Source organism: Aaosphaeria arxii, assembly GCF_010015735.1.
Source record: "Aaosphaeria arxii CBS 175.79 unplaced genomic scaffold BU24scaffold_2, whole genome shotgun sequence".
Taxonomy (NCBI): Eukaryota; Fungi; Ascomycota; class Dothideomycetes; order Pleosporales; genus Aaosphaeria; species Aaosphaeria arxii.
This window is the reverse complement of record NW_022983475.1, coordinates 3,796,392-3,809,248: the sequence shown is the minus strand read 5'-3', so window position 1 is coordinate 3,809,248 and position 12,857 is coordinate 3,796,392. Positions and strand designations below refer to the sequence as shown.

Sequence of the window (12,857 nt, the reverse complement as noted above, 5' to 3'; positions counted from 1 at the left end):
ACAAAGGCGATTAAATAAAGTTCCCCAGGTTTCCCGTTACGCATCCCAGAAGAACCTAGAACAACCGCTACGTGCTGCCGGCCATCCACATGCGGGGTACCAAGCTGCGGATCCACTGGGAATTCAAAATCGGATCGGGATGTGGAGTCAACAATGCAGCAATGCATTGATGCATGTCTTTGTGTATTTGGGCAACCACCATTATACAGCAGCTGTGGAGTAGTAGGTCGTGAAGTGGAGTTAAAACGTGCAGGCTACTGCAGGGCTGCATTGGCGCTACTCTCATCGGGTATCAGACTCCCCGGATTCCAGAGATAGACATGAGATCTTAGTATTACCATACTTGGGTATATTATATATGAGTATAGTTACCTGCTGTCTGATTTATCTCGCAACGAAAGACATTCGTTCTGTCCTATAATACTTGTGCTGCTTAGAAAACAGTAATCCAAATATGCAAGATAAAAACGATAATGTCCAGGCTCACGAAGATGGAATCACGCCTACCCACAATAACAATGAAGTGCATATCCATGCTAGAACACTCATTGCAGTGGCGGTTCGGCACCCATATCTTATTCAGTAACGATGGCGACTGACCTAGTTACTTCACAGGCCACATGCACCATCGTCTTTGCTCAACTGATGTCATTAGTTGGAAGCGCTCTGCTAGCTCAGACCACGGCGACCTTACTGGGCAGTCCAGATCACTATATTTGGTTTGCGTCGGTCATCACAATTATAACATTGGCGACTATCCTTCCTTGTAGTCAAGCCGCCGATTACTGGGGTCGCAAGATAGTAGTTCAAACTACAACTGTGGGGGGAGTTGTCGGAACCATCGTTGTGTCGCGGTCACAAAATATCTCAACTGCAATCGCTGGGTTTTGTCTTATCGGTTTAGCTTTCGGCTGCCAGTCCCTGTGCTATGCTATACCCTCCGAAGTCCTTCATCGCAAGCACCGAGCGTACGGACAGGCTGTTGCAAACATCGTCTCCGGCATGGGCGCTGTCACGGGTATACTCGTTGGTGGCGCGCTGATACGCAATGAGAATGCCCAAGGATTTCGAACCTTCTGGTACATCAACTGTGGTTTTTTCGTTCTCGGTCTTGTCGGTATCCAGTTTGGCTACAATCCTCCGTTACGAGAGCTCCAAGTCTCCTTGACTACAACCCAGAAGCTTCGGTCCATGGACTGGATTGGCAATTTGATGATTGCTCTTGGCCTGATATTCTTCTGCCTTGGTTTACAATGGTCTAGTAACCCATACAGCTGGACCGACGGTCATGTCCTGGGTCCATTCATCACTGGTGTATGCTTACTGGCGGCCTTTTGTGCATATGAATGGCGCGGTACTACCCAAGGTATTCTTCATCACGGCTTGTTTGGAGACCGTAACTTCCCCCTTTCCATCGTTATGGTCTTCGTGGAAGGCACGGCATTCATAACGGCGAATGCCTTCTTCGTGTTTGAGCTCGTGGTTGTGCAGCACCTTGATCCCTTTGATGGCGGTCTTCGATTTGCGGTCCTATTTCTCCTCGCTATGGGTTCCTCGTTCGTTGTAGGCATTTACACCACACTGACACGTCAAATACGTGAACCGCTTGCTCTCGGGTTCTCTTTTCTGATGATTTTCAATGTCTTAATGGCATTTTTTAGGGAGACTTTGCCTCTTGCAAATGCTTATGGCTATGCCTGCATCGGCGGTGCAGGTATCGGCTGCATCCTTACAAATGCTATGGTTGCAGCACAAATGAGCACCCCGAAGGAGATGATATCAGTCACTTCTGGTCTTGTCACGGCTATGAGGTCGCTTGGCGGTGCCATTGGACTCTCAATTAGCAATGCTGTCTTCAACAACAAACTCAAAGTCGAGTTGCCGATGAGAGTCGCAGCAGCGGCGGTGTCTCAAGGGCTTTCTCCGCAGGACATTGGTCGCTTTATTAGGGCTTTCACCACGCAAAACCAAGCGGCTCTACACGAGATACCTGGCGTCACTCCGCAGGTTCTCGCTGCATCAGGAAAAGCTCTGACGGAGGCGTTCAGAGTTTCATTTCGCAATACCTGGATCACAGCCGCTGCATTCAGTGCTGTAGGGATAGTATGTAAGTGATTGAAACTCCTTGATCTTGTTTCGTACTTACTGACTGTGTGCCCAAGCTGCGCTTTTCCTTTGGAACCCGAAAGCTCAATTTACCAACTACATCGATGCACCAGCGGAAGACGAGGTTTTGGAGGCTCAAGAAAGAGAGCAGAGATTGGAGGTGGAGGAACAGAAGTCCAGTGTCCAAAGGTTGGAGGTCGTCAGTTAGATCATCGACTTGTACTCTTATGCTGGCAATCCTGCAATTGTTTCATACAGGACAGACAGATCGCATTTACGTTAACTTTGCGCGATCGTCATCTCATTTAACTTCGCCTCGCAAAACTCTAGCATCGGCAGCTAAACCTAGGCGAATGTGGGGAACGCGGCAAATGCAGATGATCGGGAGGAAGTTTCACATAAGAATATGGAGATAGTGACCGATATCTAGTTCTTGTATGACATTTTAGCCAATAAGGGTGTTAGAAAACACAACTTACAATATATTCGACCGTTTTTATTCAGAAAACTTGAACGGTCCGATTGACTTGATTGAACTCCAGTCAAAGTTGGATATTATTTAACCCGGGAGAATGCTCGGCTGGTATTCTTGAGTAGTGCTTCTTTTGGTAAGGCCGATCTTCCATAGCGGCAAGCTACTCATACGGTGATTCCAAGACCAAAATCCATTCATAGACCGAGGTAAGTAAGTCGTAAATTGTACCTCTTCAAGGAGGCATATAGCTTTGATTATTGTCAAGATCAAATCCTTGATTATGGCCTTCTGTCTCCAATCTCGCGCTTCGTTGCGATGGCCCTACTACACACACGAGCTTCAGTGACAGATCTTAACGTAATGAATTTGACAGTGATGAGCAGGGCAATACAAGCTATTTTCACAATCCTACACAACTGAGATCATAAATTCAATTACTGTTCGAGTAGTAGAGCAATGCGCGTCCATACATGAGTTCGTTTTGATACTCTTTCTATTTGTACTCTATTTAGGTTTGCTCAACCTCATGTCCCAAATTGGTAAGAGCACAATGCCTACATATCTCACGACAATGATGCATAACATAGCAGACTTTCTTCGATTTTTGAATATCTTCTTATGAATACATTGTTGACTTCATGTATTGCTTGAGTACGCCACAATTGTTTATACCGGCTGACCCGGTCGGTGACAAATCCTTACAAGGCGTTACCGAAGCACATTGGCATCCAACGCAGTTCTCGATCCGCGCTGACATGATTGGACAATCATTGATCTCCCCCTCTGCCTTCTGCTCTCTCCTTTCTTTTTTCATGGGAGATCGTCACCCGAATTCGCGGAAGGCGCCATGTTATCTTTCTTGCTTTTAAAGCGGGGGATAAGTGATAAAAAGCATTGCGAGTGGGGTTTTCGAAGAACGTACGTCATTGGCACCAGCGAAACATTCAACCAACCGTCACTACTAGAAGCTAGGGGATTGAGAGAACGGGGGCGTATCCACCAATTCCAGACGCCAAACTGGAAATTGACCATCGCAAATTTGCAAACAGAAACAACCCCATGCTGACTGAAAATGAGTTGTGCGGGACCCGCATCGGAGCTTCTTTTTATTAAGACCTGGGCATTCTGCTCTCCCACCCGCGCTTCATTGAACCTCGTCTCAACCACCACCACGCCCACCAAACAACACAACATATTTTAGTAGCTCCCGCAAGATCATTTCAAAGTTCGAAAATCTACATAAACTAGCAACAATGGTTTACACAATCGTCGTCCATCTCTACGCTAAAGATGACCAGGAGTCCATCACGAAGCTGAAGGCCAAGCTCATCGAGGCGAGCCAAGTCTACAGCAAAGACCGCGAGACGTTGAGCTGGTTCGTTATGCAGGATGTGAGCGACCCAAAGAAGTTCACTATCGTTGAGAGGTATCAGTACGAGAGCGTAAGTTGCCAAACTCCCAGTCTTCGCCGGATCGAGGCTTCGATCATGGACATCGCTAACACGTGACATAGAGCCAAAAATACCACCTCGAGGTATGTCTTATGAATAAGAAGGAAACTAATCTATTTGATGATATATGATGGTACTAATGCACCCAAAGAACCCATACTGGAAGACTTTCGACCCCTACGTCAACCCGCTTCTGGAGAAGCCCATGGATCTCCGCAGGTTCAACGAACTCGATACCGGCAACGTCGGAGGACACTATCACGAGGAGGCAGAGGGCGACACTACAGTTGCAACCATGTACAACGAGACGACCTAGATTTCCTTTATCTTAACTTTTTGAAAAATATGTTATGGCGACATGGCGATACGACCCATCTGGGATTATTTCGGCCGGTGGATCGGAAAATGCAGTAACGATTATTCGGACTTCTAATAATATACTATCAAGCTCAAAACTGGCATGAAAGGCATCAGAGATACTACAAGTGGATGACTTCCGGAGCGCTTGCCGTTTCGCATACTATTGCATTACAGATTCGGTCCTAGCCTTTACTGCGAATCCCCTGCAGCCTTCTCTCCTTGGACGATTTGGAATTCTATAGCTCGGATGCAGGGCAATTAATTTGACAGCCACGCGAAACCGATATTGAAGATCATATCTAGATCCATCTACTTCGTCCTCGGCAACAACATGATTTGCTGACCATATATTAAGGGAACCCCTCGCTTCACCAGATTGAAGAGAACGGCTACGGCAACTTTGCGATCCGCGAGAGGGATTGTTTCGGGCTTCAAGTTCAAAGTTAAAAACAAGCTCACATGATGTGACGAAGAAGATGTATTAATCTTGACGGGATTTTCTATTTACTGATAGGAAATGGCTCCATTGGGTTGAGCCTTGCTAATACCCTATTCGAGACTTTTGAGACAATCATGCATTGAAGGCACGTTCCTTGACAGCAGGCTTTACGACCTGGAAGTCGACGCACGATTCATACGTCTGCTTTGCGCCAGTTCCAAACCACCACCATTGAAGGACCTGAAAATCAACATCAGCTCACCACATTCACAAAATCCAAATTCGGAAGATATAGACTTACACAATCACCAGCATTCGCGCACTTCTCCTCCAAACCGGTCGGCACCTTAATACTGAACTCCTTCTGGTCGAGCGGGGCATCCTTCTCAGTCCTGCCAGGCGCATAACCCTTACTCCACACCTTCAACATATCCCCGACGATCGTGTTTGTCTTCGTGTCAACGATGCTCACGTTCGCGCTGCCCTCGTGCGGAATGCGAAGCCACACCTTGATCGGGACCTCCTGGCCGGCAGTCCACTTCTGAACGTTGGCGGCGTTGTCGGCGAACTGGAGGCCCTTGCAGAGCCAGAGGTTGCAGAGCGCTGGCTTGTAGTTTTTGTCTTTGGCGGCGGCGGGCGGGAGAGCTTCGACGTAGGAGGTGTTGTCTGAGTTGATCTGGGAAGCGACGCCAGAGCCGCAGTTTGCGGTCAGTGTTGCGCCGGTCGGGCGGGAGGGTGGAGATTGGATGAGGCCGTGGCCGAGGACGGCGGGGATCAGGGCTACGATGGCGACGGCGGAGAAGTGCATGGTGATGTTATGATGGATGGAATCGTGGGAGGGAGGTGAGTTGAGGTCGATGCTGATGTGGGGATAGAGACATTCTCGATAAATCCGGGTCCATCTTTTATATCTGAGTTTTCTGTATACGCGGTAATGCCTTCCCAATTTCTAAGCGACATATGGGTTTATATGAAGTTTAGAGACTGTTTGGTTGTTCTTCTGTGGTAGCCATGGGTTGTGGACAAATGGGAAGGGGTGAGGTAAATTGCATTTTCGGTAGATTGTCCTCCCGACTCCATAGACCGGGGCGGAAAAGGTCATTGTCAATATATCCAAATATCTTTCTACCGAACATTACCGCGACGATCATAGCACCGTGCTGACAATGGTCAATGGGGCGGTGCAGAGAGAATTGTTCAAAGTATAAACGTAGATAAAGCAAGCAAGACACGAAGGAGTCGGTTGCCCGAAACAATAACGATGGGAATTGTCGGTAAGTGATCAAACGACTTCAGATGGACTGATTCCTGCTCAAAGAAGTAATCGGTTGATTGAAAAACGTAAGTACCATGATATCATACAAAATAGAAGACAATAGATCGGGTATTTGTGGTGAGTATTGCTATTCCCTTCGATGCTTTGGAACAATAGCAAAGTAAATCGACATTCGTAGCCAGTATGCGCCCATTCCTGACTCTAGACGTCATGCAATCTGGGGTTGCTCCTTGAGAACAAACCTCCTGGATCGCAATGTCTTTAACAAGGTCCGGTAGCGCAGAGTCCCTCGTGTAACATTCATCGATTGTAGTCTTAGATCAATCGTGATGCTTCATGGTCTTTGCTACCACGATGCCCAGGATCATCATGCAGAAGAATGCGGTCATGAATGTGGCCGCAACCATGAAGCAACAGTGACGCTCATTCTCGCGGCGCTCTCTGGCTTGCAATTGCACATCGCACTGTTCGCAGTGCACATGCGGTTTCGGTCTGAAAACACCAGCGATTGTCTGTGCAAGGGTTTCGGGCTCTTGTGCGGGGCCTGGGCTTGCGGTAGGTTGGTTGGCCGTGTGCGCATGAAGCTCAACGTCGTCTTGAGGGACGGCAGCATACTGTTGATGACGTCAAATTGCGGTCCAAGCGATCATCATGATTAAATCAAGTGTCTACGAGCAAGTACTTACTGCTGAATTCGACCCAGATGGCGGAAATTGATTTACTGGATGGTCGTGGACTACATCATCGTAGGCCGGTGCTGCGTCTTGCTGTTGCAAAAATGGTAGGCCCATGCTGCTAGAATTATGGCGAACAATAGTAAAGATATATGAACGGATGCTGCTATGACCAAAACCCTAGAGATCAGGATATGGGACGTGTTTTATGATGTCTCTGTTCCATTCAGCTGATCTTCCTGCTATGAGTAGGATCTCGGTTGGACTGATGATGGAGGGCTGTGCTGCGCCGCGTCATCCGAGCGCCACAAGTCTCTCGACGAGTAAGATCGCACCCTTTGTGTATTAGAGCTGTTGCCTGGGCGCCTTACACGAATTTTTCCTGAGTAGGTCAGAAACATGGAGGTGCAGGATTTGGTTGTAAGTACGAGGTACGAGTACTTATCGGTGATTGCTCTCTGATAAGGTACTATCGTATTGCAACAATCCGGGGCTGCGTAAAGGAATGGAGGTGCTGCATACAAATATCTGGCGTCTTTTTTCTGGCAGGGCTGCACCGCCCAATGGACGAAATCTATCGTTTCTTTTGAGCATGTTTAGTGTATACGATGAGTGCAAGTACTCCGTACAAAGTAGGTGGTTTTTTGTAATGGAAAAGCTGGGGTGAATCTGATGCATCAAGCCACCACTAGACTTTGACACGTGACCTGTCTCTCCTTAAGTCTGTGTCGATTCCCCTCTGATCTCGTTGTCTCTTCATCCACGCGAGACCAAAATGACGATTCTCATAAGCATATATGTTTCTTTCGGCTGTGGAGAGCGATTCTCCGTTCCAGCTTCCTACTGACTACCTAACAAGGCTACGGCCGGAAGAGCCATGATCTGCAGTGACACAAAATACATCCATCCCATCTCACTTGAGTGAGTACGTAGGTACCTATATCAGCAGGCCAGGTGCGTGCAGAAAACACCAAATAACGATTATTGGAGGATCTAGAGATATGCCTCATTTTCTACACAAGGTTCATTTCACAACATCTTCCAATAAACTTACCATCGATGTCTGGTCCGACGACTACGACGACGACTACGAGTGGCGACATGGGTATCGCACCAGCACGCCAGCAATGTGCTCGTTCTCCTTCCCTTTTAGCCCAAGAGATAGGGACATAAGCATTGACAAGCGTCGCAGCCGAGGCTTGATCGTGAGCTTAAAAGTTGCTTGACATTGGAATCGCCGGCACTAATTGTTATCAACAAATCAAGATTTATGCCTGCAGTGGTTTTCCCCCGCTTAAGCAGTAATCATAGACGATTGTCTACTCCGTCCAGGCCCCAGTCATGCTCGGACGCGGATGGTGTGGGTAAACGAATATAGGGCTTTGCTCAAAGGGGCAGGTGTGTCACCAAGATTTCGACAATCTATATTGTCATTGCACAGCATAGCATGTACCATCCGCCTGAGAGCTTCGCGCATCTTCCACTTTCCGCATCGTGTCGCCATTCTGTTTATCCACACCGTCAGCCTCTACCAGGGGGCGAAGACACTAATTCCCTGCCACCACGCATCCTGGACTCCCAAAATTTGGGTCGCTGACCTTCTTTTCCTGGCAATAATGGACTTGCGAATACTGCCGAAATGCCGTCATGGATGGCAGGGTTTACTTCAAATAGCTGCGATTTCGCCTTCATTCCTCTTTTCCTGCACTCAAGCCTTCTCGTTCCGATCTGACGTTCCCAATCATGAGGTTTCTATCAATTGCAGGAACTTTGCTCTGTGCAACCTCTGCCTTGGCGGGTAGTTCGTTACACAAACACAAAGTCTTCAACAAGGCCAGGCCGGTAGTAGAGAAGCGCGAGGCAAGCCAGGCATTCAAGTCTCCAGAGCTCCAGAAACGAGCATCCCGTTTTCTCACAGAGAAAACCAAGGGTAAGACCAGAAGTACCTAATTCTAAGCGCCATATACTAAAAGAATCCTAGAATTTGCCGTCAATGGTACTGGCATTCCTGAGGTCCCCTTCGACGTTGGAGAGTCATATGCCGGATTGCTGCCCATCTCTGACGACCCAGACGAGACCCGTAAACTTTTCTTCTGGTAAATGACACCCAGTAGTCAGACATGCGCAATCAATGGCTAATTGACTATAGGTTCTTCCCAACTACCAACCCTGACCCTCAAGATGAGATCGTCATCTGGTAAGCCATCCGTGTAAATGAGCTATTCGCACAAATATCTAACTCCGCTTAAGGTTGAATGGCGGTCCTGGATGCAGTTCATTGAGTGGTTTCATCACCGAGAATGGTCCTTTCACATGGGAAGCCGGCACATTGGCTCCAGTCCAGAACCCCTATAGCTGGACAAACTTGACCAACATGATCTGGATCGAGCAGCCCATCGGTGTAGGATATACCCAGGGGACTCCTAATATCACGGATGAGGTTGAGTTAGCCACTGAGTTCCGTGGTTTCTGGAAGTCTTTCTTTGACACTTTCGAGCTTCACAACTGGAAGACCTACGTGACGGGCGAGTCTTATGCTGGGTACTACGTCCCCTACATTGCCGATGGATTCATTCAGCAGAATGACACCGAGTACTTCAATCTCGCTGGCATCTCTATTAATGATCCAATCATTGGAGATGATACTGTGCAGCAACAAGGTAAGAAACGTGGGACCTCATATAGTGCGAGTACACCCGCTAACCCTGGTCCAGTCGTTGTCCTCCCCTATGTGGAGTACTGGAACAACCTCATGTATTTGAATGAGACCTTCCTTGACCAGATACGCAAGCGCAATGAGGAGTGCAACTACACCTCCTACTGGGACACCTACTTCAAGTTTCCTCCACCATCGGGCCCTTTCCCCGTCCCACCTGACCCCTACGAGACCGATGACCTGACCTGCAGCCAATTCGACACCGTCTACTCTGCAGCTCTCGAAGTCAACCCTTGCTTCAACATCTACCACATCACCGAGACCTGCCCCCATCCCTTCTCCCAGCTCGGCATAGTAAACTCAGGAGACTACAGCCCCCCGAATGCAAAGATCTACTTCAACCGCACCGACGTGCAGGAAGCCCTCCACGCTGTCGTCGGCACCAACTGGCTCCAATGCTCCGACATCAACGTCTTCGGCAACGGTAACGGCTCCTCCAATGCACAAGACGCCTCCGTCGGCCCTGCCAACAACGGCGTCCTCCAGCGCGTCATCGAATACACCAACAACACCATCATCGGCTCCGGCGACCTTGACTTCCTCCTCAGCACCAACGGCACCCTCCTCGCCATCCAAAACATGACATGGAACGGCGCCCAGGGTCTCCAGGAGTATCCGAGCAAGCGCCTCTACGCCCCTTACCACCCCGAGTACAACGGCGGCGCTCTTGCTGGCTCCGGCGTCCAGGGCTCTTGGAGCCATGAGCGTGGCCTCACTTTCTATACTGCCCAGCTCGCTGGCCATGAATTGCCCGGTTACACTCCCGGCGTCGCGTTCAGGATGCTCGAGATCTTGCTCGGAAAGGTCGACGACTTCAGCAGCACTGAGGGATTCACGACTCAGAAGGGAAACTTCACCGGAACTGGTATCATTTATAAGAGGGAGAGTGAGAGCTCCATCGAGGTGGATTCGCTGATCTAGGAGAAGAATGATAGTGGATCTTAGATTATTTATGAATATTTATTGAGAATATATAATGTGATCACTAAATCTTGTTATTTGTCACACGCACTGGTTGTATTGCACTACCACGCGTGATCGTAAGTGGGCCAAGTCGCGATACCTGCATATCAACTTAACAGCGACCATTCCTAAGCTCTCACAGCAAAAGCCGCCCTGCCAATCTACTCCCCAAAAGGCGTGAACTTCTCCAGCACCCCCTCCGCCTCCTTCGAATCTCTCAGCAACACCTCCCTATGCGCCTCACTCCTAATCGTGATATCGCACTCAAACTTCTGCGGCCTAATATTAAACCCCTCCGTATACTTAAACGTATCATACACCACCCCCTTCCTCGGCGCCACATCAAACGCCCACAGAATCTTCGCCAGCGCAATGAACAAGCTATTCGCCGCCAAATCCGCGCCCGGACAAATCCTCCTCCCCCACCCAAACGACGAATGTCCCGCCTTCGCAGGGTGCGCGCGGCCAGACAACGGCGTCAAATTCTTCGCGCGCTCCGCCATCGCGGAGTCGAGGAAGCGCGTGGGGTCGAAGTGGTGCGGGTTCGGGTAGTACTCTTCGTTGAGGTTGATGGCCCAGGAGTTGCCGAGGATGGTCGTGCCGGACGGGATGTAGTAGCCCTCGTAGTGGTCGTCTTCGGTGGAGGCGTGCGGTGTGCCGCCGAGCACGGCGACGGGGCGCCAGCGGAGGACTTCCTTGGCGAGGGCGCGGATGTACGGGAGATGGGGCTCGTCGTCGAAGGTTGGGGAGCGGGAGGGCCCGATTACGGAGTCGAGTTCTGCGTGGGCGGCTGCGAGGGTATCTGGGTGTGTTACGAGAGCTAGGAAGGCGCTGCAGAGGGTGGAGGCGGTTGTGTCGGAGCCGGCGCCGAAGAGGGAGGCCGGGATGTAGCTGAAGTCGCGGTCGGAGAGGGGGATGTGCTCTTTTTCCCGGAGCTCGAGGAGCAACTTGCAGAGGGAGTCTGGGATGTCGTCGCCTCGAGTCCTGGCTCGGGCGAGGTCGGAGCGTACGACGTCTACAAGAGCCATGTTCGCGGTCGCCTCTTCGCGGCCGTGGGCTTTGATATCGGCCTTCCATGGGGCAAGTACGTCGGGGATGTATTTCAAGAAAGGCCAAGATTCGACCATGTATCTTCCGGGAACATTAAGGGAGGCTGCATATGTCATGAACTTGAAGCGATCACGAATGACCTCTGCGTTCAATGAATCGATGCGATGCCCATATGCAACGGAGAAAACTATGCTGGAGGTATATCGTTCGAGCAATTTCTCCCAATCGGCAGGTCTATCCAGCAGATGTTGGCATAGGCGAGATGCCTCCGCTGTCTGGGCCGGTTTATACATTTTTAATGCTTTAGGAGTCATGGCTTGGTGAAGCAGTTTCCTTCGAGTGCTCCATTGCTTGCCATATGGTTGCACCAGGATGCTAGCACCATCCCAAAGAATCTCGCCCATTGCCACCATACGCGGCCGCGATGAGTACTTTGTGCTTCGTTTCTCCAGAAGCTCCTGTGCAATGACTGGATCCGACAGCACTATGGTTGGTTTTCTTCCTATCCAGATTGTGAAGATAGGGCCGTATTTCTTTGACCAGTCTTGAAATTGAATCCATGGTGACTTTTGCGGAAGCTGGAATTTGTTGCCTACGAAGGGAAGAGGAGTTGGGCCAGGGGGCATTCGCATCCATACCCATATATCATGGAGCAGTGTTACGACTGGAATCACGAGGATCAGCGAGAGCCAGGCATAAGGTGGCCATGAGGCGAACGCCGATGTAATCGCCATGTCAACAACTCGCTGTACAGAAAGGATTGAAAGGACAAGTAAATTGTCTCGCGTGTTGAAGGGGGATCACGTTGGATTTGTTATCGAAGGAGTGAGGAAAAAGGCGTCAGTAGTCGGATTATCGACCCTTCGGCAGTTGTTCAAGACCCGCTTGTAAGCCTAGTCATAGGTCTTCTCCACGAGGTCAAGCTTTCGTAGTGGGAGTTGATGTGGGGTTGGCGTTGTCGTCTGAGAACGGCAATCATCCTCCAGCCGTATTGCTGCTGGTCATTCGGGTAAAGGCATCGGCTGTCGAGGGAGAAATCCTGACGGGAATTGGAGAGCAGGTCAATACTCAAGTATTTGTTCCAGGGGAATAATGCTTGAGGGATTGGCGTCACAATAGGTGTCTAGGTAGGTTCGAGTATGGGTTCTTATGCTTCGAATTTGGGGGGTCGTGGTTGGTCAACCCGGGTGGCGGGATGAAATCGGCGCCGAACCAACCGAGGTGGAAGCGCAACGTGGGAGGAGGTCCATTGAAGCGACAATCCTGGGGTAGCGGGGCAATTCACCTGGAGGGGATCCCACACCCCACAAGCAAGGTATGAGTGGGAGAGGCATGGCTACCTCAGAG

At 49.8% G+C, this 12,857-nt stretch overlaps 6 protein-coding genes across 6 annotated transcripts; 3 read left to right on the top strand and 3 right to left on the bottom strand.

Moving 5' to 3' along the window:
• Positions 1-588: 588 nt before the first annotated feature.
• Positions 589-2,314, top strand: BU24DRAFT_459490 (putative siderophore iron transporter; the record flags this gene model as incomplete). The annotated part of the gene is made up of 2 exons (XM_033531734.1): positions 589-2,107; positions 2,163-2,314. The coding sequence occupies 2 exons, from the start codon at positions 589-591 to the stop codon at positions 2,312-2,314; spliced, it is 1,671 nt and encodes a 556-aa protein (XP_033388202.1).
• A 1,025-nt stretch (positions 2,315-3,339) lies between these two features.
• On the top strand, positions 3,340-4,508 carry BU24DRAFT_489731 (uncharacterized protein). The gene is made up of 3 exons (XM_033533660.1): positions 3,340-4,023; positions 4,095-4,115; positions 4,184-4,508. Exons 1-3 carry the CDS (start codon positions 3,835-3,837, stop codon positions 4,346-4,348), a joined length of 375 nt encoding a protein of 124 aa, XP_033388201.1. The 5' UTR covers positions 3,340-3,834; the 3' UTR covers positions 4,349-4,508.
• Positions 4,509-4,963: 455 nt separating this feature from the next.
• BU24DRAFT_341883 (uncharacterized protein) lies at positions 4,964-5,639 on the bottom strand (the record flags this gene model as incomplete). The annotated part of the gene is made up of 2 exons (XM_033523291.1): positions 4,964-5,071; positions 5,133-5,639. The coding sequence occupies 2 exons, from the start codon at positions 5,637-5,639 to the stop codon at positions 4,964-4,966; spliced, it is 615 nt and encodes a 204-aa protein (XP_033388200.1).
• A 788-nt stretch (positions 5,640-6,427) lies between these two features.
• Positions 6,428-6,898, bottom strand: BU24DRAFT_459487 (uncharacterized protein; the record flags this gene model as incomplete). Its single annotated transcript, XM_033531733.1, has 2 exons — positions 6,428-6,721; positions 6,794-6,898. 2 exons carry the CDS (start codon positions 6,896-6,898, stop codon positions 6,428-6,430), a joined length of 399 nt encoding a protein of 132 aa, XP_033388199.1.
• Positions 6,899-8,405: 1,507 nt separating this feature from the next.
• On the top strand, positions 8,406-10,508 carry BU24DRAFT_128164 (serine carboxypeptidase-like protein). The gene is made up of 5 exons (XM_033520982.1): positions 8,406-8,711; positions 8,763-8,877; positions 8,931-8,978; positions 9,032-9,441; positions 9,496-10,508. The coding sequence occupies exons 1-5, from the start codon at positions 8,525-8,527 to the stop codon at positions 10,416-10,418; spliced, it is 1,683 nt and encodes a 560-aa protein (XP_033388198.1). The 5' UTR covers positions 8,406-8,524; the 3' UTR covers positions 10,419-10,508.
• Positions 10,476-12,648, bottom strand: BU24DRAFT_419466 (cytochrome P450). The gene has a single exon (XM_033527226.1). The coding sequence runs from the start codon at positions 12,242-12,244 to the stop codon at positions 10,622-10,624; it is 1,623 nt and encodes a 540-aa protein (XP_033388197.1). The 5' UTR covers positions 12,245-12,648; the 3' UTR covers positions 10,476-10,621.
• Positions 12,649-12,857: the final 209 nt, after the last annotated feature.